Source organism: Tachyglossus aculeatus, chromosome 7 (assembly GCF_015852505.1).
Source record: "Tachyglossus aculeatus isolate mTacAcu1 chromosome 7, mTacAcu1.pri, whole genome shotgun sequence".
Lineage (NCBI taxonomy): Eukaryota > Metazoa > Chordata > Mammalia > Monotremata > Tachyglossidae > Tachyglossus > Tachyglossus aculeatus.
In genome coordinates this window covers 21,185,052-21,208,684 of record NC_052072.1, presented here as the reverse complement: position 1 = coordinate 21,208,684, position 23,633 = coordinate 21,185,052, and the positions used below count along the sequence as shown (strand labels likewise).

Here is a 23,633-nt window from a genome sequence, read left to right as displayed (position 1 = left end):
GGCTCTAGGGATGACACAATATTTAAGGATCTGATACATTCCCTATCCTATAGGGACTCTTAGTCTAAGAAGGAGGAAGAACATGGATTTTATTCCCATTTTACAGGTGAGGTAATGGAAGCACAGAGGAGTGAAGTGATTTGACCAAGGGAATGCAGCAGACAAGAGTCAGAGCCGCTATTAGACTCCAGGCTCATGTTCTTTCCACTAGGCCATGCTGCTTTTCATTTTAATAATAATAGTTATTCTCATTGTAACTATAATAGTAATAATAATATTTGTTAAGCGCTTACTATGTGCCAAGCACCATACTAAGCACAGGGGCAGATCCAGCCCTCAGAACAGTGCTTGACACATAGTAAGAACTTAATACCATCATTATTATACAAGATGATCAAGTCCCACTTGGCCTCACATTCTACATAGGAGGGCGTAGAGGCATTGAATCCCATTTTGCAGATTAGGAAACTGAGGCACAGAGAAGTTAAATGACTTGCCCAAGGCCCCACAGCAGGTAAGCGATTGAGCTGGGATTAGAACTCTGGTCCTTTGACTCCTAGGACCATATTCTTCCCACTAAGCCAGGAGTCTTCTCTTCCAAGGGCTTAGTACAGTGCTCTGTACACAGTAAGGACTCAATAAATAGCACTGGTTGATTGACTCACTGATACCCCACCGCCCTGAACACCCATCTTCCAGGCCAGGCTCTAATAATAATAATAATATTAATAATAATTGTGGTTTTTGTTAAGTGCTTACTATGTGCCAGACACTGTACTAAGCACTGGGGTGGATACAAGCAAATAATAATGGCATTTATTAAGTGCTTACTATGTGCAAATCAGATTGGACACGGTCCCTTTCCCACATGGGGCTCACAGTCTCAATCCCCATTTTATAGATGAGGTAACTGAGGCACAGAGAAGTTGAGTGACTTGCCCAAGGTCACACAGCAGACAAGTGGAAGAGCCAGGATTAGAACACATGACCTTCTGACTCCCAGGCCCTTGCTCCATCCACTACACAGTGCCGGTTGTCCCCCAGAAACCCACCCCCTGGAAAAGATATGACCCCTTGGTCACCAACCTTCCAGACCAGAATCCACTCAGACATCTTCTCCCCCCAGATCTTAAATCTTAGTTACAACTGCCCCTAGGGAGGAACCATAGTTTCTCTCTCATGACCTCTCTCCTTCTCTGTCATTTTTTGTTCCCAGGAAGTCATCCAACTTTCTGAGTATCTCAAAGTAAGTAGCAAACCAGTCAGTGAGTCTTCAACTCTCCCTCCAGCCCTCCAGCCCACTCCATCTCTGGGCTAACCGCTGGCTTCATTTCACCCACAGGAAGCCCTACAGCGTGAGCTGATCCTGAAAAAGAAGATGGTTTTCCTCCAGGAGCTTCTCTCCACCCTGATCCAGGCCTCGGAGAGATCCTGGAAGGTAATTAACACCCTGGTGACATTTAATTCTGAAGCTATTTATTAATAATAATGATGATGGTATTTGTTTAGCACTTACTATGTGTGAAGCACCGTTCTAAGCGCTGGGGTAGATATAAGATCATCAGGTTGTCCCACGTGGGGCTCATAGTCTTCATCCTCATTTTACAGTTGAGGTTACTGAGGCCCAGGGAAGTGAAGTGACTTGCCCGAGCTTGTCACACAGCAGACAAGTGGAAGAGCCGGGATTAGAACCCGTGACCTCTGACTCCCAAGCCCATGCTTTTGCCAGTTACTACTCTACTACTACTTGCCAGTTACTACTCCCAAGCCAGTTACTACTACTAATAATAATAATTATGGAATTCATTAATGGCTTACTATGTGTTAAACACTGTTCTAAGCACTGGGGTAGATACGAGTTAATCAAGTTGTCCCACAGCAGGCTCACAGTCAATCCCCATTTGACAGATGAGGTAATTGAGGCACAGAGAAGTTAAGTGGCTTGCCCAAGATCACACAGCAGACAAGTGGAGGAGCTGGGATTAGAACCAACATCCTCTGACTCCCAAACCCAGCTCTTGCCACTGTGCTTCTTCATTAAGTGTTTACTCTGTGCCACAGGTGCTGCACTTAGCATTGGGGTAAATACTGGACACCCAGGTTGGACATAGTCCCTGGTCCACCCAGGACTCATAGTCTAACAAGAAGAGAGAACAGGGATTGAATCCCCATTTCAGAAATGAGGAAACTGAAGCTCAGAGAAGTTAGGTGACCTTCCCAAGGTCATACAGCAAGCAAATGATCTTCAAGACAGTGTGGGGGAGAAGGGAAGGCAGGAATGATTCTTCCCCAATTTAGAGATGCTGAAGCTTAGGCCAGAGAGGTTGAGTGGCTCCCTTGGACCCACAGCAGATAGGTAATAGCAACAGGTATTAGAATCTAGGGGGCCTGACTCCAGGTGATGATGGGCCATAATGACATCCAAAGGGAAGATGGCAGAATTCAGAACCAAGTTTGGGGACTGGAGGGTAGAGCGGTTAAATGCTGAATCCTGTCTTTCACAAAGAGAAACCTGAAAAGCCCGAGAGGCAGAGAAACCAACTGAGGGTCTGGGATTTCCAGTCAGACTGAAAATTTGGGAACTGAATTCCTCAGGCACCCAGTACAATCCAACTTCCTCTTTTGAAGCGAAAGGTTTTTGGGTTTTTCCTCCAAGCTCTTGAGAGTTCTTAGTATTGGCTGATTTATGGGCCAGCACAATGCAAACCATAAACTTGAGCTCCCTTCCCCCTTGGCCAACTTTGAATGGAACACAAAGCCCTCTCTGACCAGTGGCTTTGGTAAAGTGACTTGGTCCAAGCCCTTGTGCTTTAGGCCAAGATCTTTCCAGTATTTACACCAACACTGGAGAGCCCGACCTATGCAAGTAGCACTGATTTTAAAGAATTTTTTATGGCATTTGTTAAGTGCTTGCTATGTGTCACACACTGTTCTAAGCACTGGGGTAGACACAAGTTAATTAGGTTGGACATGGTCCCTGTCCCACGTGGGACTCACAATCTAGGTAGGAGGGAGAACAGGAGAACCGAGGAACAGGGAATTTAAGTGATTTGACCAAGGTTCACACAGTAAAGAATTGGCAGAACTGGGATTAGAACCCAGGTCCTCTGACTCCCAGGTCCATGCTCTTTCCATTAGGCCACGCAGCTTCTCCATGAATTCATCAATCAGCCCATGGTATGTGGAGTACTAACTCAGGCCCTTGGGAAACTTGCTGGGAAACTGTGGAAGACACAATCCCTTCCCTAAAGTAGCTTTTGGTCCAAAAAGAGGGGGAAGGGAAGGTAGAGAAGAGGGAAGGGAGGAGGAAAGAAAAACAGAAGGTGGGAGGAGAAGAAGGAGGAAGAGAACAAAGAAGAGGAGGAGGGGGAGAAAGAGGAGGCAGAGAGAGAGAAAGGCGAAGCGGAGGAAGAGGAGAAGGAGAAGGAAGAGGAGGAGGCAAAGGAGAAGTAGGACAACAAAGAAGAAGAGGTGGAGAAGAGGTAGGAGAAGGAGAATCAATCATATATATCAAGCACTTATTGTATGCAGAGCACTGTACCAGATGTCTGGAGAAGTACAATATAATAGAATTGGTAGACACATTCCCTGCCCATAGGGAGATTACAGTCTAAAAGAGGCAGAGAAGAAGAAAACAGAAGAAAAAAAAGTAATTTGCAAACATTTCCCCTTCTTCCCATGCCTCACTCTTACAAGTGCTGAACACGTAGTGTGTGTTTCAGAATTCTGAAAAAGTCCCATTTCCTGAAAAATTACAAGTGAAGCACATGTAGTTCTTAAGACCAGGAAGCTGTCCTCTTTAGGTCCCCTGACCCTCAGATACAGACTGGTGGATACATATTGGCTGGCAGAACCTAGAGTCGATCAGTTAATCAATGGTATAGAAGCAGCATGGCTTAGTGGAAAGAGCCCAGGGTTGGGAGTCAGAGGTCATGGGTTCTTAATTCCAATTCTGCTGCTTGTCAGCTGTGTGACTTTGGACAAGTCGCTTAACTTTTCTGTGCCTCAGTTACCTCATCTATAAAATGGGGATTAAGATTGTGAGCCCAAGTGGGACAACTTGATAACCCTGTATCGTTCCCAGTGCTTAGAACAGGGCTTGGCACATAGTAATCGCTTAACAAACACCATCAGCACTTGGGAAAGTACAATATAATAGAGTTGGTAGGTGCAATCCCTGCCCACAAGAAGCTTATGGTCTATGGGGGAGATAGACTTTAAAATAAATTATAGATAGGGAAAATAGTAGAGTATAAGGGTATGTACATAAGTATCGTGGGACTGGGTTGAGTATCAAAGTGCTTTAGGGATATACAGCCAAGTTCTCAGTGGTCACAGAGGGGAGGGCAGGTAGGGGAAATGAGGGCTTAGTCAGGGAGGGCCACTTGGAGAAGATGTGATTTTAGGAGGGTTTTGAAGGTGGGGAGAGTGGCAGGCATTTGGATTTGAAGGGGGAGTGATTCCAGACCAGAGAGTGGATGTGAACAAAGTGTCAGAGGCAGGATAGATGAGATGGAGGTACAGAGAATAGACTGGTACTAGAGGAGTGTTCATTCAAATACATATCATTCAAATACAATTGAATGAATGAGTGGAGTGTGCAGATTGGGTTGTGGAAGGAGATCAGTAAGATAAGATGGGAGGGAGAGAGTTGATTGAGTGCCTAAAAATCAATGGTAAGGAGCCAGACCTTTCCTAATGCCAACTAAAAATAACAGTAATAATAATGACTGTGATATTTGTTAAGCACTTACTATGTGCCAAACCCTGGATTAACTGCAGGATAACCAAATCGAACACTACCCCGTCCCAAACTGGGCTCACAGTCTAACGAGGAGGGGGACCCCTAATATTTAATCCCCATTGTACAGATGAGGGAAATCGAGGCCCAAAGAAATCTGAGTGACTTGCCCAAGCTCACAAACAGGCAAGTGGGAGAGTTGGGATTAGAACCCAGGTCTCCTGACTCCCAGCCTTGTGCCTTATCCACAAGACCATACAGCTTACTGAGATGGGGGTTCCTTCCTAAAGGGTTTTGTCAGGCTTTAGGGGGGCTACACAACTCTCAGAACCAACCTACCCAACAGGGAGAGCAGCTGAAGAAGGGGGCGTCTTGTCAGAAGCAGTGTGGCTCAGTGGAAAGAGCGCAGGCTTGGGAGACAGAAGTCATGGGTTCGAATCCCAGCTCTACCACTTGTCAGCTCTGGTCAAGTCACTTAACTTCTCTGTGCCTCAGTTACCTCATCTGTAAAATGGGGATTAAGATTGTGAGCCCCAAGTGGGACAACCTGATCACCTTGTATCCCCCCAGCGCTTAGAACAGTGCTTTGCACATGCTAAGTGCTTAACAAATACCACCATTATTATTATTATTATTATTATTCTGCCCCACCAGGCCCAGCCGACCCAAAATGGGAGGTTTAGGGGCTCTTGAGATGGTAGAGGGAGGGAGGGAGGGAAGGAAGGAGGAAGAGAAGGAACAAGAGGAGAGACTAGTCATAGGCTCAGTGAGGTAGGAGCATGGGCTGCGGTTTGATACTTCCGTGGCAAGGTACGTGATGTTTCTGGTGACAAGTGAAGTGGCAGGAAATAACACTGTCAGGAAATGAGAGGTCAGAGTGGGCTCCAGCAGCAAGTGGGAGCGAGCCCGCTTCACGGAGCAGAAAACGGTCCCTGGCAACCGTGGGAGGTAGGTCAGTGGGATTCTTTAGAATGGCGGGGAATGGGGTAGAATGGGAGGTGTAATGATTGGTTTGGGGAAGAGTCGGTCCTTCCCAAACATCAAGTAATGTCCCCACTATGAGGAGTCAAATCGGGGAGGGGTGCCTGGGCTGGTGTAGAAAACAGAAAAGCACTGGGTCAGACTTGGAGGAGTCAGTGGGCTCAGTCCCAGGCCGGGCTGACCAACGGTGCTGCTGGGAGCTGTTCACCTAAGGGTCACATGTCCAGTCCAGGGTGGGCGCAGCCCTGGGAAAAGTAGAGGACTGAGAAATTATTGAATTAATTTGCTCCAGTCAACCACCCAACCAGAAGGCGGGAAGTGCAGAGAGCATATTATGGCTGAATGATCCAGTAAGGGTTTTTGAGGGGCAAATCAAAAAGATAACTGCTCACACCTCCTGTTCACCTGAGCTGCAAAGCTAAGGAGTCGAATGGGTGTGATCCTAAGATGGGAACCTGTGGTCTCAGAAGGAGAAAAGGGCAGGACCTGCTGTTCGCAGAAAGTAGAGAACAAGTAGGGAGAAGGAACCTCTCTCTGGAGACCAGATGGGACTTTGCAAGCTCTTCCAAAGCTTTGGGAAAGCTGCCCCCCTGCCCCTAAGAAGAGAGGATAATAATAATCATTGTGGTATTTGTTAAAGCACAGTTGATCAGGTCAGAGACAGTCCCTCCTATATGGGGCTCAGAGTTAAAGTGGGAGGAAACTATGTTACAGATGAGAAAACTTAGGCCCAGAGAAGCTGAGTGACTGGCTGAAGGTCACCCAGCAGACAACTAGTGGAGCCGGGATTAGAATCTACGTCCCCCAACTCCCAGGCCTGTGACATTTCCACTAGTTCATGATGCTCCATCTACCCCCATTTGCAGCTTGGACAAGATTGATAGTCTGTCCTATGGCAGTCAGAAGAAGAAATCTGCAGAAAGCACAAAGGAGTGTTGTTTTTTCGGCAAACTGCTTTTGAACCTCCAAGCAGAAAGACACAGGAAACCATGTGGGCGGGGCTCCAAGGCCTGGAGCCTGGCAGATGGCTACGATGCAAACTCACAACAGGTGCAGGGGACAAACTCAACCCAGCTTTCCTACCCATACTAAGAGGGGACTGTTCAGCTTCAACTAGCAGCAGGGCAAGAGCAAAGCTTCCCCTGTCCCACCTAACTTGAGGGAGGATGCTCTGGAAAGATGGGGGAGCAGGTGCCTGGATTTCTGTTCTGGAGATTAGGTCAATGCCATCAGAATGATTGTAAATGGAGCTGACTGGGCCATGGAGAAGCCCTATCTGGGACAGAGGACAGCTCGAGAAGGAAGGGTCAGGGAAGGATGCCACGTGCCCTCCCTGTTTCCCCTAAAGGGAGCATTGTTCTGGTTTTATCCCAGACCACCAGATTGACCAGTTTCCAACTTGTCTGTCACCATACAGCAGTGGATGTCCAGCCGTCTGTCACCTCAGCTCTTGGGGTCACAAGTCCTGCAGCTCAGAAACCAGGCTGGTGTTTACCAGGACCCAGGAGGGGAGTGCAATGTCTCTGGAGCCAGGGAGAGCAGATGGAGGTCCCCCATTCTCAGTCCTGTGAATTTTGGGAAAGCATCTTTTTGGGGCATCTTTCTACTCACCCAGTATCCTGGATGTCTGTTGCTTCCAGATCGGCCAAAGAGTGTGTGGTATTCTTCATAGTTGTCAGTATTTTCCTTACTTTTACTGGGAGACAATAATAATTAATCATGATAATTGTGGTATTCAAGTGCTCGCTCTGTTCTAAGCGCTGTTCCAAGATAATCCGGTTGTAAAAATGGTCCCAGCTCAAGTTTTCTTGGGTTGGATTCCAACCACTTGGAGCTGGGAGCAGTGGAGGAAGAGTCAACAGGTGATTTCAGGTTTCATATTGCCAATTCTACTCAAAGGGAGGCCAAGCCCTCCAGCTGAGAGCCAATGAATAGTATTGGAGTCTCCCACACCCTCATCTCTTTCTGTATCTCTCTCTCTCTCTCTCTCTCTCTCTCCTCCCAGGGGCAGATGAATGAGGACCAACTCAAGTGCAAATTGAGATCCCTTGAAAACCAGCTGTATACCTGTGCCCAGGTATGGTCTCTGGATGTTGGAGGTCCCTGTCAGGGCAGGGCTTACCAGCTGTAAGCCAGTTACAGCAGTAGCGGGGCTTGGGGCTGTGGCTTATCTCATTTGAGGATGGTTCAATCAAGCCCTTAAAACTCCAGCGCATCTACCAGGGTCCCTCCTTTCTTTACTCCCCTTCAAATGCTGCATAAAGGAAAGGACACTAGCACATTGTGGGTCCTCAAAGCTGATTCAAGAAAAATCTGAAAGGTAAATACAATTCAGATTCCACCTATGTACTAGCAAAGAGACTGCAAAAGAGTTTAGGTGCATAATATAATCTGGGGGCCTGGTATAGTCTGTGGGCCTTTAAAAGCTGCAAGAAAGAACAAAAATATTTCCAGTCTTCCAAGGTTTCATATCAGTTTCCTCCATATCACCCCCAGAGCAGAGACACCAGAATACAATCAATCTATTGAAAACTTACAGCAGGCCGAGCACTGTACTGTTTGGAAGAGTGCAATACAAAAGAGTAGGTGGACAGAATTCCTGTCAACAAGGAGCTTAAAGACTAGAAGGGGAGACAGGTATTCAAATGAATTATGAATGGATTTGTACATTAAGTACAATGCACAAGCATTCTTTACCTCTCGCCCACTCTAAATCGTGACTGGTCCTGGACAAGTGGACAAAGTGATCCAAGGAGAGTTTCTGGAAAGGTTAACAGTCTCTCATCACCAGAGGAGGGACAGGCAAGAAGCCTGGAGACATGAGTTTGAATCCTAAAGGCTCTATTTTCTTCAGCCGCCCCTTACTCATTGCTGCTCAGCTCCTTTCAGCTGAGGGAGTTCTCTCTCCCCATTCCTCCCCTCAACCCAATTTCAGGGTGAGCTCTCCGTGACTCCTTTCCCCTCCTCCTCCCCCAATTTAAAGAAACACTCTGAGGAGAGCGTGACAAAGGTCCTGATGGAAATGGAAGACCAGAAGCAGAATTACGAAAGGAAAGCAAAGGAGTCCCTGCAGAAGTTACTGGAGGAGAAAATGATGGCAGAACGGCAGCTTCAGAGCACAAAGGTGAGGGGTGGCTGCCCCAGGGGCCTCGGTGTGGTGTGTGGGGGGGTGAGGCTTTGAGAGCCCCTTCCCCACTGACTCACCTCCTCCCTCCCCTGGCCCCCTCAGAGGTCCCTGGCTGGTGCAGAGCAGGAATGTGCCCAGTGGAAGGCCCAGTATGAGGTCCTCAAGGAAGAATGGAGTGACTTGGCAGCCAAGCACAGTGAGCTGGAGACCCAGCTGCACATTCTGCAGTGTAAATTGCAGGTACTGAGACTGGCAGGGGAGGAAAACCCAGATCAGGACCTTCCTGGGGCTCCCTCTTCATATCCTCCTTCCTCAGTGGGGGATAATTGCTCTCCCCCACTTCAAAGCCTTATTGAAGACACATCTCCAAGAAGCCTTACCTGACTAAGCCCTCCTCTCCCCTTCTCCCACTCCTTTCTGTCACCCTGCCTTCTCCCTTTATTCATCCTCCCTCCCAACCCCACAGCACAGAGGTATATGTTTGTGTATATCTGAAATTAATTTATTTATTTATCTATATTAATGTTTGTCTCACCCTCCAGACTGTGAGCTAGTTATGGGCAGGGAAAGTGTCTTAGGTGTGAAGCAGGAGGGAGCTCCAGGTGGTAGGGAGGGTGGAACCAGGGGTTGATGGTGCCAAGAGCCCCTGCCCCACAGATGATGGGAGTCTCCCTCCTCTCTTCAGGGTGCTGACAGCCGAGACTTGCAGCTCAATCGGGCTCTGCAACTGCTGGAGACGGAGCATCGGGACCTGCAGGCTCGGCTGGACCTGCTGCAGGAGGACGAGGCTCAGGGCAGTCAGGACGCCCAAGAACTCCAAGGTACGGAGCCAGGTTTCTGGGGATGCCCATCCAGGGGCAGCCCCCTCGAGGTACCCAAGTATACCTGACCACTGGCCTAGTATGCCAAGCACCCGACCAAACGACCCAATGTCACTTAGGACATTTTGTTCGAATCTGCCCAAATCTGGAGCATTTCTGGTACTGAAAAGAACCCAGACATAGAGAGGCATCTGAAGCCAAATTCACGATGGACAGGGGACAGTCCGGCTGAAAACAGGATGAATGGCTACCTTAGGCCTGTCTTTGGCTGGCTAGCCTGCTGGTCCGCAATGTGGAAAGGGAGAATTTGTGGGGAGGGTTTTCACTGAAAACCGGCTCCATCACCTCTCCCTGTGGCTGGGAATGTCTCCTAAGAAATGCTCTGACTGGCCCAGAGGACTTGCTGCCTCACCTTCCACTCATCAGATGTCCCAGCCTGTGGAGCAAACCATATTTACTCTGCACCACCGTTTATTCATTCGATCGTATTTATTGAGTGCTTACTGTGTGGAGAGCACTGTACTAAGCACCATACTTTGAGAGTCCATCTTCTCCAGTAAAAGGCAGGATGCGGCCTACCCATGAGACCCCCCCCACTGTGGGGAATATTCAGAGATCCCCCACACACACAGAGATGAGGTCATATCTGTGAGAGTGAGTCCACTCTGAGTTTCTGGTCCGTCGAGATTGAGGCTGCCAAATCTAAGAGCTCTTTTAAAGGATCCCTCTCCTGCCTGAGCCTCAGGGAAGATAGATTGGGCATCCACACGTACACAACCTGGGGGGGGTCCTGGGATGTTGTCCTGCAGCCCAGACCCAGACTTTTCTCTATAGCTCCTGTGCTCACTGACTGGGTTCTTTGTGTCTGTTGGCATCTGTATGTTTACATTCTCAGGAAAACTACAGAAGTCAGAAGAAGAGAAGCTCAACCTAATAGCCAAGGTCCAGCACTTACAGAGTAAGTTCCCCTCCTTAATAAAGGAGGTAAATAGTCAAGTACAGCGGGTTCAATCAATCAATGACATTTACTGAGCACTCTCTGGGTACAAAGCACTGTATTAAACTGTACTAAGTGCTTGGGAAAGTACAATACAATCTCTGCTCTCCAGAAGTTTACTATCTAGCAGGAGGAGCTTACAACCTAGTTCTAGGCTCTCCCCAACTCCCAAAACTGAGAAGCAGCATGACCTAGTAGATAATTTATTTATTTACTTATATTAATAGCTGTCTCCCCTTCTAGATGTAAGCTTATTGTGGGCAGGGAATGTCTGTTTATTGTTATATTGTACTCTCCCAAGCGCTTAGTACAGTGCTCTCTGCACACAGTAAGTGCTCAATAAATACGATTGAATGAATGACTGAGAGTGGGCATGGGAGTCAGAAGGACCTGAATTCTAATCCTGGCTTTGCTACATGATTTCTGCATGACCTTGAGCAAGTCATTTAACTTCTCTGTGCCTCAGTTACCTCATCTGTAAAATGGGGTTTAAGACTGTGACTGTGTCATATTTGGTTAGCTTGTAATTCAGGCCCAAAGAAGTTAAGTGGCTTGCTCAAGGTCACCCAGCAAACAAGTGGGGGAAAGGGGATTAGAACCCAGGTTCTCTGACTCCTAGGCCCATGCTCTATCCACTAGGCCATGCTGCTTCATATCTATACATAAGTGCTGTGGGACTGAGGGTAGGATTTCATTCATTCACTCAATCGTATTTGAGCGCTTACTGTTTGCAAAGCACTGTACTAAATGCTTGCGAAGTACAAGTTGGCAGCATATAGAGATGGTCCCTACCCAACAATGGGCTCACAGTCTAGAAGTGGGAGACAGACAACAAATCAAGTGGCCAAGGGGTATGGATACAAGTACATAGATGACACAGAAGAGAGAGGGAGTAAGAATAATGCTTTGTGTTTCCCACAGGTGTGGTTCAGAGTCAGTCCATACAGCTGCAAGCCTGGGAGGAATTGATCTGGAAGAAAGGTCAGCAAACCCCATTTGGCAGATTCTAAGGGCTAGCTCTCTCTCAGCCCGCTGGGAGGCAGGTGGTTTGATCAGATGACCTCTCAAGGTCCCCCGCAGTCCAGGGGTGAGCAAGATTCTTGGTTTGTAGGACAGGACTGATGTTTGGTCTTTTCAGTGGCCAGGAGAGATTAGCCTGTAGTGCTTTCAGAAATCCTTTTTGACATGCGTTCCTCCTTCCTGTGAAAAGGGGTTTCTGTTTTTCATGAAAATGTGACTTTGTGATAGTGAACATATTAAATAAATTCATTTTGGACTCAGACTTCAATGTCAATTCTTACTCATTTGACCACTCTAAGCTTCTCTCCCTACTCTCCGCCCCCAGCCCCAGCCAATAGTAGGCAGCTCAAAACTGCTTTGCTCTCTTGGTCTGCAGCCAGAATGAGAGGAATCACTCAATCATTTATTGAGCACTTACTGTGTGCAGTGCACTGTACTAAGTGCTTGGGAGAGTATAATATAACAGAGTTGTTTAGACACGTTCCCTGCCCACAAGGAACTCATGGTGTAGATGGGGAGACAGACATTCAAATAGTACAGTGCTCTGCACAAAGTAAGTGTTCAATAAATACGATTGAATGAAAATAAATTATGACTATGTTTAGATGTGCTATGAGGGTGAACTGCGTGTCAAGTAAGCACTCAATAAACACAATTGAATCAAGTGCTTGAAAGGTAGAGATCCAAGTGAAGGGAGGAGGAATAGGGGAAATGAGGGCTTAGTTGGGGAAGGCTTCTTGGAGGAGATGTGGTTTTAATAAGGCTTAGAAGGTGGGGACAGTGGTGGTCTGTTGGATAAGAGCCAGGTGGGCATTCCAGACCAGAGGCGGAATGTGGGCAAGGAGTTGGCAATGACAGTGGGTGGGTTAGCATTAAAGGAATTCAGTGAGCAGGCTGGGTCAGAGTAGGAAATCAGCAAGGCAAAATAGGAAAAGACAAAGTTCTGCTTGATGAGGCAGATGGCAATCACTGGAGATTCTTGAGGGTGGGGAAAACCTGAACTGAATGGTTTCGGAAAAAAAAAGTTATCCAGGCAATGGAGTGAACTATGGACTGAAGGGGGGAGAGACAGGAGGCAGGTGGAGGTCAGCAAGGAGCGATAGGATAAGTGCTTGCATCAGCATAGTAGCAGTTTGGATGGAGAGGAAGGGGAGGATTTTAGCCATGTTATGAAGGTAGAACTGACAGGATTTGGTGACACTAACTATGTAGGTTGAATGAGAGAGATGAGTGGAGGATAATGCCAAGGTTATGGGACTGTGAGACAAGGAGGATGGTAGTGCTTGCTTCAAGGATGGGAAAGACAAGGTTTGGGTGGGAAAGTGAGAAGTTCTGTTTTAGGCAGGACATCCAAGTAGACATGTCCTGAAGGCAGGAGGGAACACGGGACTGAAGAGAAGGCGAGAGATCAGGGATGGAGAGGTAGATCTGGGAATTATTCACAGGGAGATGGTGGTTGGAGCTGTGAGAATAAATGAGTCCTCCATGGAGAGGGTGTAGATGGAGAAAGAAAGGGGGTCCCAAAACTGATCCTCGAGCTCTCGATACCCAACGAGAGCCCCCTCCCTCTGCCCCCGCCTCTCCTTTCCCCTCTCCCCGCCAGCCTCTGAGCTTACAGCAGGTTGGGATGTTTTTTTAGACGAGGCTCTGTCGGCGAGGACCCTAGTCCCACAGAAGCAGGAGCAGCGACCAGCTGTCCCTTCAGAGGGACCAGGGGAAGAGGCAGATGGGAATCTCAGGGCACAGCTGCAAGAGAGGACCCTGCAACTCACCACCAAGGAAAAGGAGGTGAGGAGGTGATCACATCTGTTAACAAGTCCATCTTCCTAAGGGGTAATCGAAGGATTAAACTGTTTAGACAGAACCTTCATCAATCAATCGATTGTATTTACTGAGTGTCCACTATGTGCTGAGAACTGTACTAAGCGCTTGGGAGAGCACAGTGCAACAGAGTTAACAAACACGTCCCCTGCCCACAGTGACCTTACAATCTAGAGGGGGAGACAGATGTCAATCTTTCACAGCAGCAGGGAGGAGCAGGGTTTCCCTGATCCTGCCCAGACTGGAACAGGCCCCACATTTAAAGCCTTATTCCGGCCAAAGGGGCTTCTTTTTGGTCCCCCGGGCCCTTCTCTCTCCCTAGCACACCCACCCAGGCATGAGTGATTCTTCCAGAGTCTAAGCTGAGCTCAGATGACTTTTAGGGCTTTGGCCCCCAGCCAGGCAGAGTAGCACTGTCAGACCAGATCTTTCTGATCCATTTCTGGTGTACCTGGCAAGGGGGAAAAATCAAACTGGAACCTCTTTTGGAATCCCCCTGATAATTCCCAAATGGATGAAGAGGGGATGGAGCAAGGCAGCGTCCACATGCCTGTCCTCGCTCGCTCTCTCTCCATGTCTCACACATACGGCACATTACATGGAAGCAGAAAGATGGTCAACCCTTTCATGTGAATAGGCAAGAAGGGATCAAGTCTCCCACTGGGCAGGGAGAGATTCATTCAATCGTATTTGAGCACTTACTGTGTGCAGAGCACTGTACTAAGTGCTTAAGATTCCTTCTCCATACCCTTGTTCCCCTCACTTCAAACCTTGATCCTTCCCAGTGACTTGACTCCTGATGCATTGAAGGTCAGGAGAAATGTTTGGTAGCCAAATCTCTCCTCTTGTCCAAGAGTCACTTCAGGGCCCACCGAATGCCCCCTCCCTCCGCCCCTGCTGCCGTGCTACATCTAGCTCTTCCTGATAGGTGAGACTCCTGGTCTGGTCCCTCTTCCACGGCCTCCTTAGCAGTGTGGCTTAGTGGACAGAGCACAGGCCTGGGAGTCAGAAGGACCTGGGTTCCAATTCCAGCTCTGCCACTTGTGTGCTCTGTGACCTCAGGCAAGTCACTTCACGTTTATGTGCCTCAGTTTCCTCAACTGGAAAATGAGGATTAAGACTGGGAGCCCTATGTGGGACACGGACTGTGCCCAATCCAGTGACCATGTATCTACCCCAGCACCTAGTACAGTGCCAGTGCTTACTTAAATACCACAATTATTATTATTGCCATGTTGGACCTTACCTACAGTCCATGCTAGTCTTCATCATCATCAGTATCACCACTGGGATGTGGCTTAGTGGACAGAGCACGGGCTTGGGAGTCAGAGGCTGCGAGTTCTAATCCCGGCCCCGCCACTTGTCAGTTGTGTGACTATGGGCAAGTCAAAGTCACTTAACTTCTCTGTGCCTCAGTTACCTCATCTATAAAATGGGGATTAAGTCTGTGAACCCCATGTGGGACAACCTGATAACCTTGTATCTAACCCAGCACTTAGAACAGTATTTGGCACAGAGTAAGCACTTAACAAATACCATCATTATTATTACTGAGCCCTCAGGGAGGACTGCACCATTCTGGAGCCACAGAGACCACATTAGAGAACAGAAAAGCCCTTACAGACTCACAATCTAAAATGGACGTGAAGACAGACATACACAAAATCCATCACAGTAGAATCACCAAGTGACGAGGACTTGCAGGGGAATGGTATGAACAGTAAAGTCACTATGGGCAGGGAATGTGTCTACCAACTCCTGTGTACTGTACGCTCCCAAGTGCTTAGTACAGTGAGCACTCAATAAATACCACTGATTGACTGACCAATGGATGATTGAAGAGCATGTCCAGGATAGTGCCTGCAAGTCAGAGGGCAGGTGAAATCAATCGGGAGGCACATTGGAAAGGAAAGGGAAAGCTGCCAGACGAGTTGGGGGATTACTCCATATAATAATAATGATAACGGTGGTCCAAGGAGCTGCTTGTGTGCTAGGGATGGTTGGGGCAGGAGGACATTAATACTCTGCTGTCCCCTAGACTGCACGCTCGTTGTGGGCAGGGAATGCATCCACCAACCCTGTTATGTCATTATCCTGTACTCTCCCAAGCGCTCAATACAGTGCTCTGTAGACAGTAAGCGCTCAATAAATATGATCTATTAACTGATTCTCTCTGTCAGTGCGAGGAGCTGCAGGCTGAGCTGGCTGGCCTGAGTGACGAGTACCTGTCCTGCCTCGACAAGCTCAAGCAGTGTCGGGAAGCACTGAACCACTGCCAGAAGCCACCCCCCAGGGCAAGGGTATGAAGTTTCCCTCCTGTCCACTCCAACTCTGTCCACCTTGCAGATGACATGGCCTCTTCCAAATCTCTCTGGGCTAGATTAGCCATTTATTGTAGGGGGTGTACTTTGGAGCTCTTATTCAGTGTAGTGGTCCAGGAGGTTGGGGCCTGATGACATAAGCCCCCTGCCTTGGCACCCTGGATCTGTACCCAGGGGGCAGAACGTCCTGATCCTTTCTCCTGTGGGGCTGGGGGCCGGGGGTTGGAGCCTGATGAGCACAAGCTCCCTGCCACTTACACCTCGGATCCTCACTCCAAACCTGGGCCATTTTCCTGGGGGCTGAGGCCTGTGGGAGGAGCCCTTGGCTGGCTTTGCCATATCTCCCCAAGGTGAAAGACATGGGCTTCCTTATTCATTCAATTGTATTTATTGTCTCTACTGCTGAATTGTACTTTCCAAGAGCTTAGTACAGTGCTGTGCGCACAGTAAGCACTCAATAAATATGGCTGAATGAGTGAATGACCCCCAGCTCTTCCTGTAACTGGCTCCCTATGGCTACCTGGACTCCAAACCTGACTCGGGGCAGGCCTAACCCAGAAGAGGCTTTTTTGGGTGCTGGATTTCAAAACCTCTTCTGGCCAGGGAGAAACTCATCAGAATTCATGTCCCCATCTTTTTAGACAAAAGGTCATCTGCTTCTTCCCCAAAGCCACACACACACATACACCCGTCCACGTGAACCACAAGGCCATCCTCGGTCTGAGCAAAGTACAGGAGGGAGGGAAGTGAAAGGGAGAGGGGCGGCACAGATGTGGAGGCAGAAGAGTTTCTGAAAACAATTCACTAGGCTTCAGTAAAAATCAGAAATAAAATTCTCCTTAGTCCTACTACAAGTCAGCTCCAAAGCTTCACCTCTGGGTTAGTGGCAAGCTGCAGGTTGCTTTACCCCGGGAAAGCTGCCCAAATGTGAGTAGTTGGCAGGGGAAGGGGCCATGCCCACGACAGATAGGAATGATGGAGAAAGGGAAACTAACTCCAGAGACCCTCATCGTCCCGTCATTCATTCAATCGCATTTATTGAGTGCTTACTGTGTGCAGAGTACTGTACTAACTGCTAGGAAAGTACAGTACAGCAAAAAAGAGAGACAATCTTCTCCTTTCCCCTTTCCAGAGGTGTTTTAACTGCTGGGTCCCCGTGCTAGTGGTGATCATGGCTATAGCTCTGGCAGCATTCCTGGCCAACATAGGGAGCCTGATGCTCTGAACCATGCCAAGACAGCAGGACGGAAGAACCGAACTGACACAGGATGGATTCATGTGCGACAGCGGGGAAGGAGTGGGGCTTTTACAGCCTTGATAAATTTTTGATTGGGCCTGACCTTGTTCTGCTACTAAGCCAATAAACCCTTTTCAGAAGTCAATCTCCCTGCATGTCAGCACTTTTGGTTTATTACTGATCAGCTGGAACAGCAGTAATTTTTCCACAGGCTTGGCATTGCAGGAGACTCAGTGGCACAGACAGCTAGGAATTTCAGATTCTATTGGCTGGATATGAACTGGGACCTGCCTGGGTCAAGGCTCCTGCCTGAGGTGAAACACTTTGTCCATTGCAAAATTCTGGTGGTGGCCTGGAGAGATGGCAGCCAGCTCTCTCTCTTCTCCAACCCTCTTGGTGTTCATGCCCAGTACTTCCCCCTCAAACGTCCCCTTCCCCCACGCCCCATGCTCAGGTGAAGGGCAGAAGAGGAGCCAGAGTCAGAGAGCCACGGCTGCCAACGTGACCACTTCGGTGGAAATGCTGAGATTGGCAAAATCGGTCTGGTCCTGGGCCTGGGCCTTCAGGTTTTGCTCCCAGGCATCTAGCCGCTCTTTGAGGATGGGGTACAGACTCTCGGGGACGCTGAAGGAATAGAGCTTGACCCTGGGAAAGTCCCCAATCCGGCAGCAGGAAGCCTGGGCAGTGAACACCCGGAGCGGAGTCAGAGAGAGGCAGCGGTCGTAGCCTTCTTCTGCAGAGAAGACATAGGGGATGGGGTACCCCAGGAGCACCCCAAACATGGTGCACAGGTTCCAGTCTGCGGGGGGGAACTCACTGTGGAAGACAGGCATGGGGGGGACCCTCTCCTGCCCCTTCAGGTGGCTCAGGAGCTCGGTCACGAGCCTCTGGATTTCTCTGAGACGGTCCTGAGGGCAGAGGTCAGGGCAAGCCTGGGAAGCAGACACATCTACAAAGGCCGTGGGGCTGCACCCACCCAACACCCGCTCCAGGTGCCGGCGGGCCCCCTCCAGACTGACGACCAAGATGGACCCTGCGACTTGTAGGATGTGCAGCCCCGGGGGCAGGAAGCCCAGCCCCTGCAGGGACCTGACGTAGTTCTGGATTTGGGTGGCCCCTGCGGCATTGAGATCATACAGCACCGCTGGCTTCAGGTTTACGGACACAGACAGCAGCTCGGCGGCCAAGTGCAGGCAGACTGAGGGAGCCAAGCCTCTCTTCTTCTTGGCGCCCAGGGCCCGCTGGGCCGCGGCCACCAGCATAGAAGGAGCCGGAGCTGCCCGGGAGGCCCGGGAGAGTCTCCTGGGCTCCTGGGATGGCATCTCCAGGCTTTCTCTTGAAGACCTAGGAAATCCAATCAGAATAAAACATTCACTGGGGACCAATGACACAGAGCACGGAGGCCTCTGGGGAACACCTCATTCCTCATTCTACCTGGATGGAACTTGGCCTGATTAAACTGGGGGGTGGGGGAAGGGGACAGCAGTGGCGAGGGGGCATTCCTGACCAGTGAGAGTCTTCACACAGCCCTCCATGTTTATCAGTTTCCTTAATAATATTAATAATAATAAAATATGGTATTCATTAAGCACTTACTATGTGCGAGGCACCATACTAAGCAGGCAGCGTGGTTGAGTGGGAAGAGCCCGTGCTTGGGAGTCAGAGGTCATGGGTTCTAATCCCGCCTCTGCCGCTTGTCAGCTGTGTGACTTTGGGCAAGTCACTTAACTTCTCTGGGCCTCGGTTACCTCATCTGTAAAATGGGAATAAAGACTGTGAGCTCCACGTGGGACAACCCGACCACCTTGTATCCTCCCCAGCGTTTAGAACAGTGCTTGGCACATAGTAAACTTAACAAATGCCATCATTATTATTATTATTAGAAGCAATTTGGGTTGAACACAGTCCCTGTCCCACATAGGCCTCAAAGTCTCAATCCTATTTTACAGATGAGGGAGGTCATGAGGCCCGACACACCATCCCCTCACATTGGCTCCGCCAATGAGAAGCAGCATGGCTCAATGGAAAGAGCCCAGGCTTGGGAGTCCGAAGTCATGGGTTCAAATCCCAACTCTGCCAATTGTCAGCTGTGTGACTTTGGACAAGTCTTAAATTCTCTATGCCTCAGTTACCTCATCTGTCATATGGGGATGAAGACTGTGAGCCCCATGTGGGGCACCCTGATCACCTTTATCCTCCCCAGGGCTCAGAACAGTGCTTTGCACATAGTAAGTGCTTAACAAATGCCATTATTATTATTATTATGCCCCCCGGGCCCCGCCCACCACCCCTCAACTCGGCCCCACCCACACCCCCTCCCATTGGCTCCGCCAATGAGAAGCATTGTGGCTCAATGCAAAGAGCCCAGGATTGGGAGTCAGAGGTCATGGGTTCAAATCCCGACTCCGCCAATTGTCAGCTGGGAGACTTTGGGCAAGTCACTTCTCTGTGCCTCAGTTACCTCATCAAATGGGGATGAAGACTGTGAGCCCCATGTGGGACATCCTGATCACCTTGTAACCTCCCCAGCGCTTAGAACAGTGCTTTGCGCATAGTAAGCGCTGAACAAATGCCATCATCATTATTATTATTATTATTATTATGCCCCAGGCCCTGCCCACCATCCCCTCCCACTGGCTCCACCAATGAGAAGCATTGTGGCTCAATGGAAATAGCCCGGACTTGGGAGACAGAGGTCATGGGTTCAAATCCCGAATCCGCCAAATGTCAGCTGTGTAACTTTGGGCAAGTCACTTAACTTCTCTGGACCTCAGTTACCTCATTTGTCAAATGGGGATTGTGAGCCCCACGTGGAACACCCTGATCACCTTGTAATAATAATAATTATAATGGTATTTGTTAAGCGCTTACTATGTGCAAGGCACTGTTGTAAGCACTGGGGAGGTCGCAAGGTGCTCATGTTGTCCCACAGGGGGCTGCCAGTCTTCATCCCCATTTTACAGATGAGGTAACTGAGGCCCAAAGAAGTGAAGTGACTTGCCCAAAGTCACCCAGCTGACAGTTGCTGGAGGCGGGATTTGAACCCATGACCTCTGACTCCAAAGCCCTGGCTCTTTCCCCTGAGCCACGCTGCTTCTCAGTTCCCTCATCTGTCAAATGGCAATGAAGACTGTGAGCCCCAGGTGGGACAACCTGATCACCTTGTATCCTGCCCCATGCTTAGAGCAGTGCTTTGCACATAGTAAGAGCTTAACAAATGCCATCATTATTGATAGGGACCTCACGCACCATGGAAAGGTTGCAGATACTGTTTGAATGTATGTGGGCCTGCTGCCATATTTGGTATGGGCCTTAGACCCTGCAGCCCACTGGCTGGGTCGGGGAATCAAACCAAACCAGGAGATAGACTCCGCCCAGCTCTGCACAAAATCTGTACCAATCCAGTCCCGGCTGTTTTTAAATCTGTACCAATCACTGTGATCAGCAACAGCAGTATATAAGCTCTTTGCATCGGTGACTCGGGGCCTTTTCCCTTAAGGAAATGAGCCCGCCGGGTGCGTTACCCCCTATTCATGCATTCATTCATTCAATTGTATTTATTGAGTGCTTACTGTGTGCTGAGCACTGTACTAAGCACTTGGGAAGTACAAGTTGGCAACATATAGAGACCCCTACCCAACAGCGGGCTCACAGTCTAGAAGGGGGAGACAGACAACAAAACATATTAACAAAACAAAATAAATAGAATAAATATTTACAAATAAAATAGAGTAATAAATACATATATACATATATAGAGGTGCTGTGGGGAGGGGAAGGAGGTAAGGTGGGGGGGATGGAGAGGAGGGGGAAAGGAAGGAGTGAGAGGTCTGAGGCCTTACCAATAAAAATTTATTAAAACTTTGGGCAGTCACATGCTGTCTAATTCTTTAGTCGCCCGGCGACCTTGGTGGCCATCCGGAACAACCACCGCCACATTGTTGCTCAAAGGAAAGAGCCCGGGCTTTGGAGCCAGAGGTCAGGGGTTCGAATCCTGGATCTGCCACTTGTCAGCTGTGTGACTCTGGGCAAGTCACTTCACTTCTCTGTGCCTCAGTTCCCTCATCTGCAAAATGGGGATGAATAATAATAATAATAATGGCATTTACTAAGCGCTTACTATGTGCAAAGCACTGTAGTAAGCGCTGGGGAGGTTACAAGGTGATCCGGTTGTCCCATGGCGGGGTGGGGGCCTCAGTCTTAATCCCCATTTTACAGATGAAGTAACTGCAGCCCAGAGAAGTGAAGTGACTTCCCCAAAGTCACACAGCTGACAATTGGTGGAGTGGGGATTTGAACCCATGACCTCTGACTCCAAAAGCCAGAGCTCTTTCCACTGCGCCACGCTGCTTGAAGACTGTGAGCCCCACGTGGGACAACCTCATTACCTTGTATCCCCCCCAGCGCTTAGAACAGTGCTTTGCACATAGTAAGCGCTTAATAAATGCCATAAAAATTATTATTATGATTACGTCCCCGTGCCTCGCCCACCGCCCCTCACCTCGGCCCCACGGCTCCGAAGCCCTCCCCTTCCTGCTCCGGGCCTGGCTTGGCGACCAACGAGGGCCGGCAGTGGGCTCAGGGAGGAGCTCGGGGAAGAGCACGGGCAGGGGAGGCCGCTCCCCGCACCCGCTCCCACCGCCCCTAACGGCGCCTCCCGCTCTTTGCGCACACTGACCCGGTCCGGCGCCGAAGCCGCCCGCTCGCCCGCCCGCCCGGAAGGCCCGGGAACCGGGCGGCCCTCGAAGCCGGCCCCGCCCCGCCGGAGCCCGGCCTGCCCTTCCACGCCCCGCCCAGACGCCCTCGCCAAACTCCGCCTCCCAAGTCGCGCTCCGCTCATTCAAGCTCTCATCATATCTCGTCTGGACTACTGCAGCAGCCTTTTCTCTGATCTCCCATCCTCGTGTCTCTCCCCACTTCAATCCATACTTCATGCTGCTGCCCGGATTATCTTTGTCCAGAAACGTTCTGGGCATATTACTCCCCTCCTCAAAAATCTCCAGTGGCTACCAATCAATCTGCGCATCAGGCAGAAACTCCTCACCCTGGGCTTCAAGGCTGTCCATCCCCTCGCCCCCTCCTACCTCACCTCCCTTCTCTCCTTCTACAGCCCACCCCGCACCCTCCGCTCCTCCGCCGCTAATCTCCTCACCGTACCTCGTTCTCGCCTGTCCCGCCATCGACCCCCGGCCCACGTCATCCTCCGGGCCTGGAATGGCCTCCCTCTGCCCATTCACCTAGCTAGCTCTCTTCCTCCCTTCAAGGCCCTACTGAGAGCTCACCTCCTCCAGGAGGCCTTCCCAGACTGAGCCCCTTCCTTCCTCTCCCCCCTGTCCCCCTCTCCATCCCCCCCATTTTACCTCCTTCCCTTCCCCACAGCACCTGTATATATGTATATATGTTTGTACATATTTATTACTCTATATATTTATTTATTTTACTTGTACATATCTATTCTATTTATTTTATTTTGTTAGTATGTTTGGTTTTGTCTCCCCCTTTTAGACTGTGAGCCCACTGTTGGGTAGGGACTGTCTCTATATGTTGCCAATTTGTACTTCCCAAGAGCTTAGTACAGTGCTCTGCACACAGTAAGCGCTCAATAAATACGATGTTGATGATGAAGGACTAGCCCTTGTCGCCAAGCCCCTCAGAAAAGCAGTGTGGCTCTGTTGAAATCAATCAATCAATCAATCGTATTTATTGAGCACTTACTGTGTGCAGAGCACTGTACTAAGCGCTTGGGAAGTACAAGTTTACAACATATAGAGACAGTCCCTACCCAACAGTGGGCTCACAGTCTAAATGGGGGAGACAAAGAATAAAACCAAACATACTAACAAAAGAGCACGGTTCATTCCCCTCCCCATCCCCCCGCCTTACCTCCTTCACTTCATTCATTCAATCGTATTTATTGAGCGCTTACTGTGTGCAGAACACTGTACTAAGCGCTTGGGAAGTACAAGTGGGCAACATATAGAAACGGTCCCTACCCAACAGCGGTCTCACAGTCTAGAAGGGGGACATCCCCCCCCCCGCCTTACCTCCTTCATTCATTCAATCGTATTTATTGAGCACTTACTGTGTGCTGAGCACTGTACTAAGCGCTTGGGAAGTACAAGTGGGCAACATATGGAGACGGTCCCTACCCAACAGCGGGCTCACAGTCTAGAAGGGGGACATCCCCCCCGCCTTACCTCCTTCACTTCATTCATTCAATCGTATTTATTGAGAGCTTACTATGTGCAGAGCACTGTACTAAGCGCTTGGGAAGTACAAAGTGGGCAACATATAGAGACGGTCCCTACCCAACAACGGGCTCACAGTCTAGAAGGGGGAGACAGACAACAGAACAAAACATATTAACAAAATAAAATAAATAAATATGTACAAGTAAAATAAGTAAATAGAGTAATAAATACGTACAAACATATATACGTATATACAGGTGCTGTGGGGAGGAGAAGGAGGTAAGGCGGGGGGGATGGGGAGGGGGAAGAGGGGGAGAGGAAGGAGGGGGCTGAGCCTGGGAAGGCCTATTCCCCTGGGAAGGTTCATTCCCCTCCC

The 23,633-nt window shown here is 49.4% G+C and overlaps 2 protein-coding genes across 3 annotated transcripts; one reads left to right on the top strand and one right to left on the bottom strand.

Annotated features, from left to right (window-relative positions):
* The first annotated feature begins 1,222 nt into the window (after positions 1 to 1,222).
* TRAF3IP3 (TRAF3 interacting protein 3) lies at positions 1,223 to 11,936 on the top strand. Its single transcript, XM_038749346.1, has 8 exons — positions 1,223 to 1,246; positions 1,343 to 1,438; positions 7,728 to 7,799; positions 8,706 to 8,846; positions 8,952 to 9,089; positions 9,535 to 9,670; positions 10,566 to 10,628; positions 11,589 to 11,936. Exons 2-8 carry the CDS (start codon positions 1,379 to 1,381, stop codon positions 11,675 to 11,677), a joined length of 699 nt encoding a protein of 232 aa, XP_038605274.1. The 5' UTR covers positions 1,223 to 1,246; positions 1,343 to 1,378; the 3' UTR covers positions 11,678 to 11,936.
* Positions 11,937 to 17,315: 5,379 nt separating this feature from the next.
* Positions 17,316 to 21,685, bottom strand: C7H1orf74 (chromosome 7 C1orf74 homolog). 2 transcript variants are annotated; one of them, XM_038749345.1, is made up of 2 exons: positions 21,568 to 21,685; positions 17,316 to 18,410 (listed from the first exon to the last, which is right to left on the bottom strand). In XM_038749345.1, the coding sequence occupies exon 2, from the start codon at positions 18,386 to 18,388 to the stop codon at positions 17,546 to 17,548; it is 843 nt and encodes a 280-aa protein (XP_038605273.1). In that variant the 5' UTR covers positions 18,389 to 18,410; positions 21,568 to 21,685; the 3' UTR covers positions 17,316 to 17,545. The 2 variants fall into 2 exon arrangements, with proteins under 2 accessions (XP_038605273.1, XP_038605271.1); XM_038749343.1 differs by lacking the exon at positions 21,568 to 21,685 and adding an exon at positions 18,663 to 18,674.
* Between the last annotated feature and the right edge of the window lie 1,948 nt (positions 21,686 to 23,633).

What these genes read in the sequence shown, in the direction of transcription:
- TRAF3IP3 (XM_038749346.1), top strand. Translation starts at nt 1,379, where the DNA reads ATGGTTTTCCTCCAGGAGCTTCTCTCCACCCTGATCCAGGCCTCGGAG. An exon ending in CCTCGGAGAGATCCTGGAAG is followed by an intron (nt 1,439 to 7,727) that starts GTAATTAACACC and finishes CTCTCCTCCCAG; the next exon opens with GGGCAGATGAATGAGGACCA. An exon ending in CAAGGTCCAGCACTTACAGA is followed by an intron (nt 10,629 to 11,588) that starts GTAAGTTCCCCT and finishes TGTTTCCCACAG; the next exon opens with GTGTGGTTCAGAGTCAGTCC.
- C7H1orf74 (XM_038749345.1), bottom strand. Translation starts at nt 18,388, where the DNA reads ATGCCATCCCAGGAGCCCAGGAGACTCTCCCGGGCCTCCCGGGCAGCT.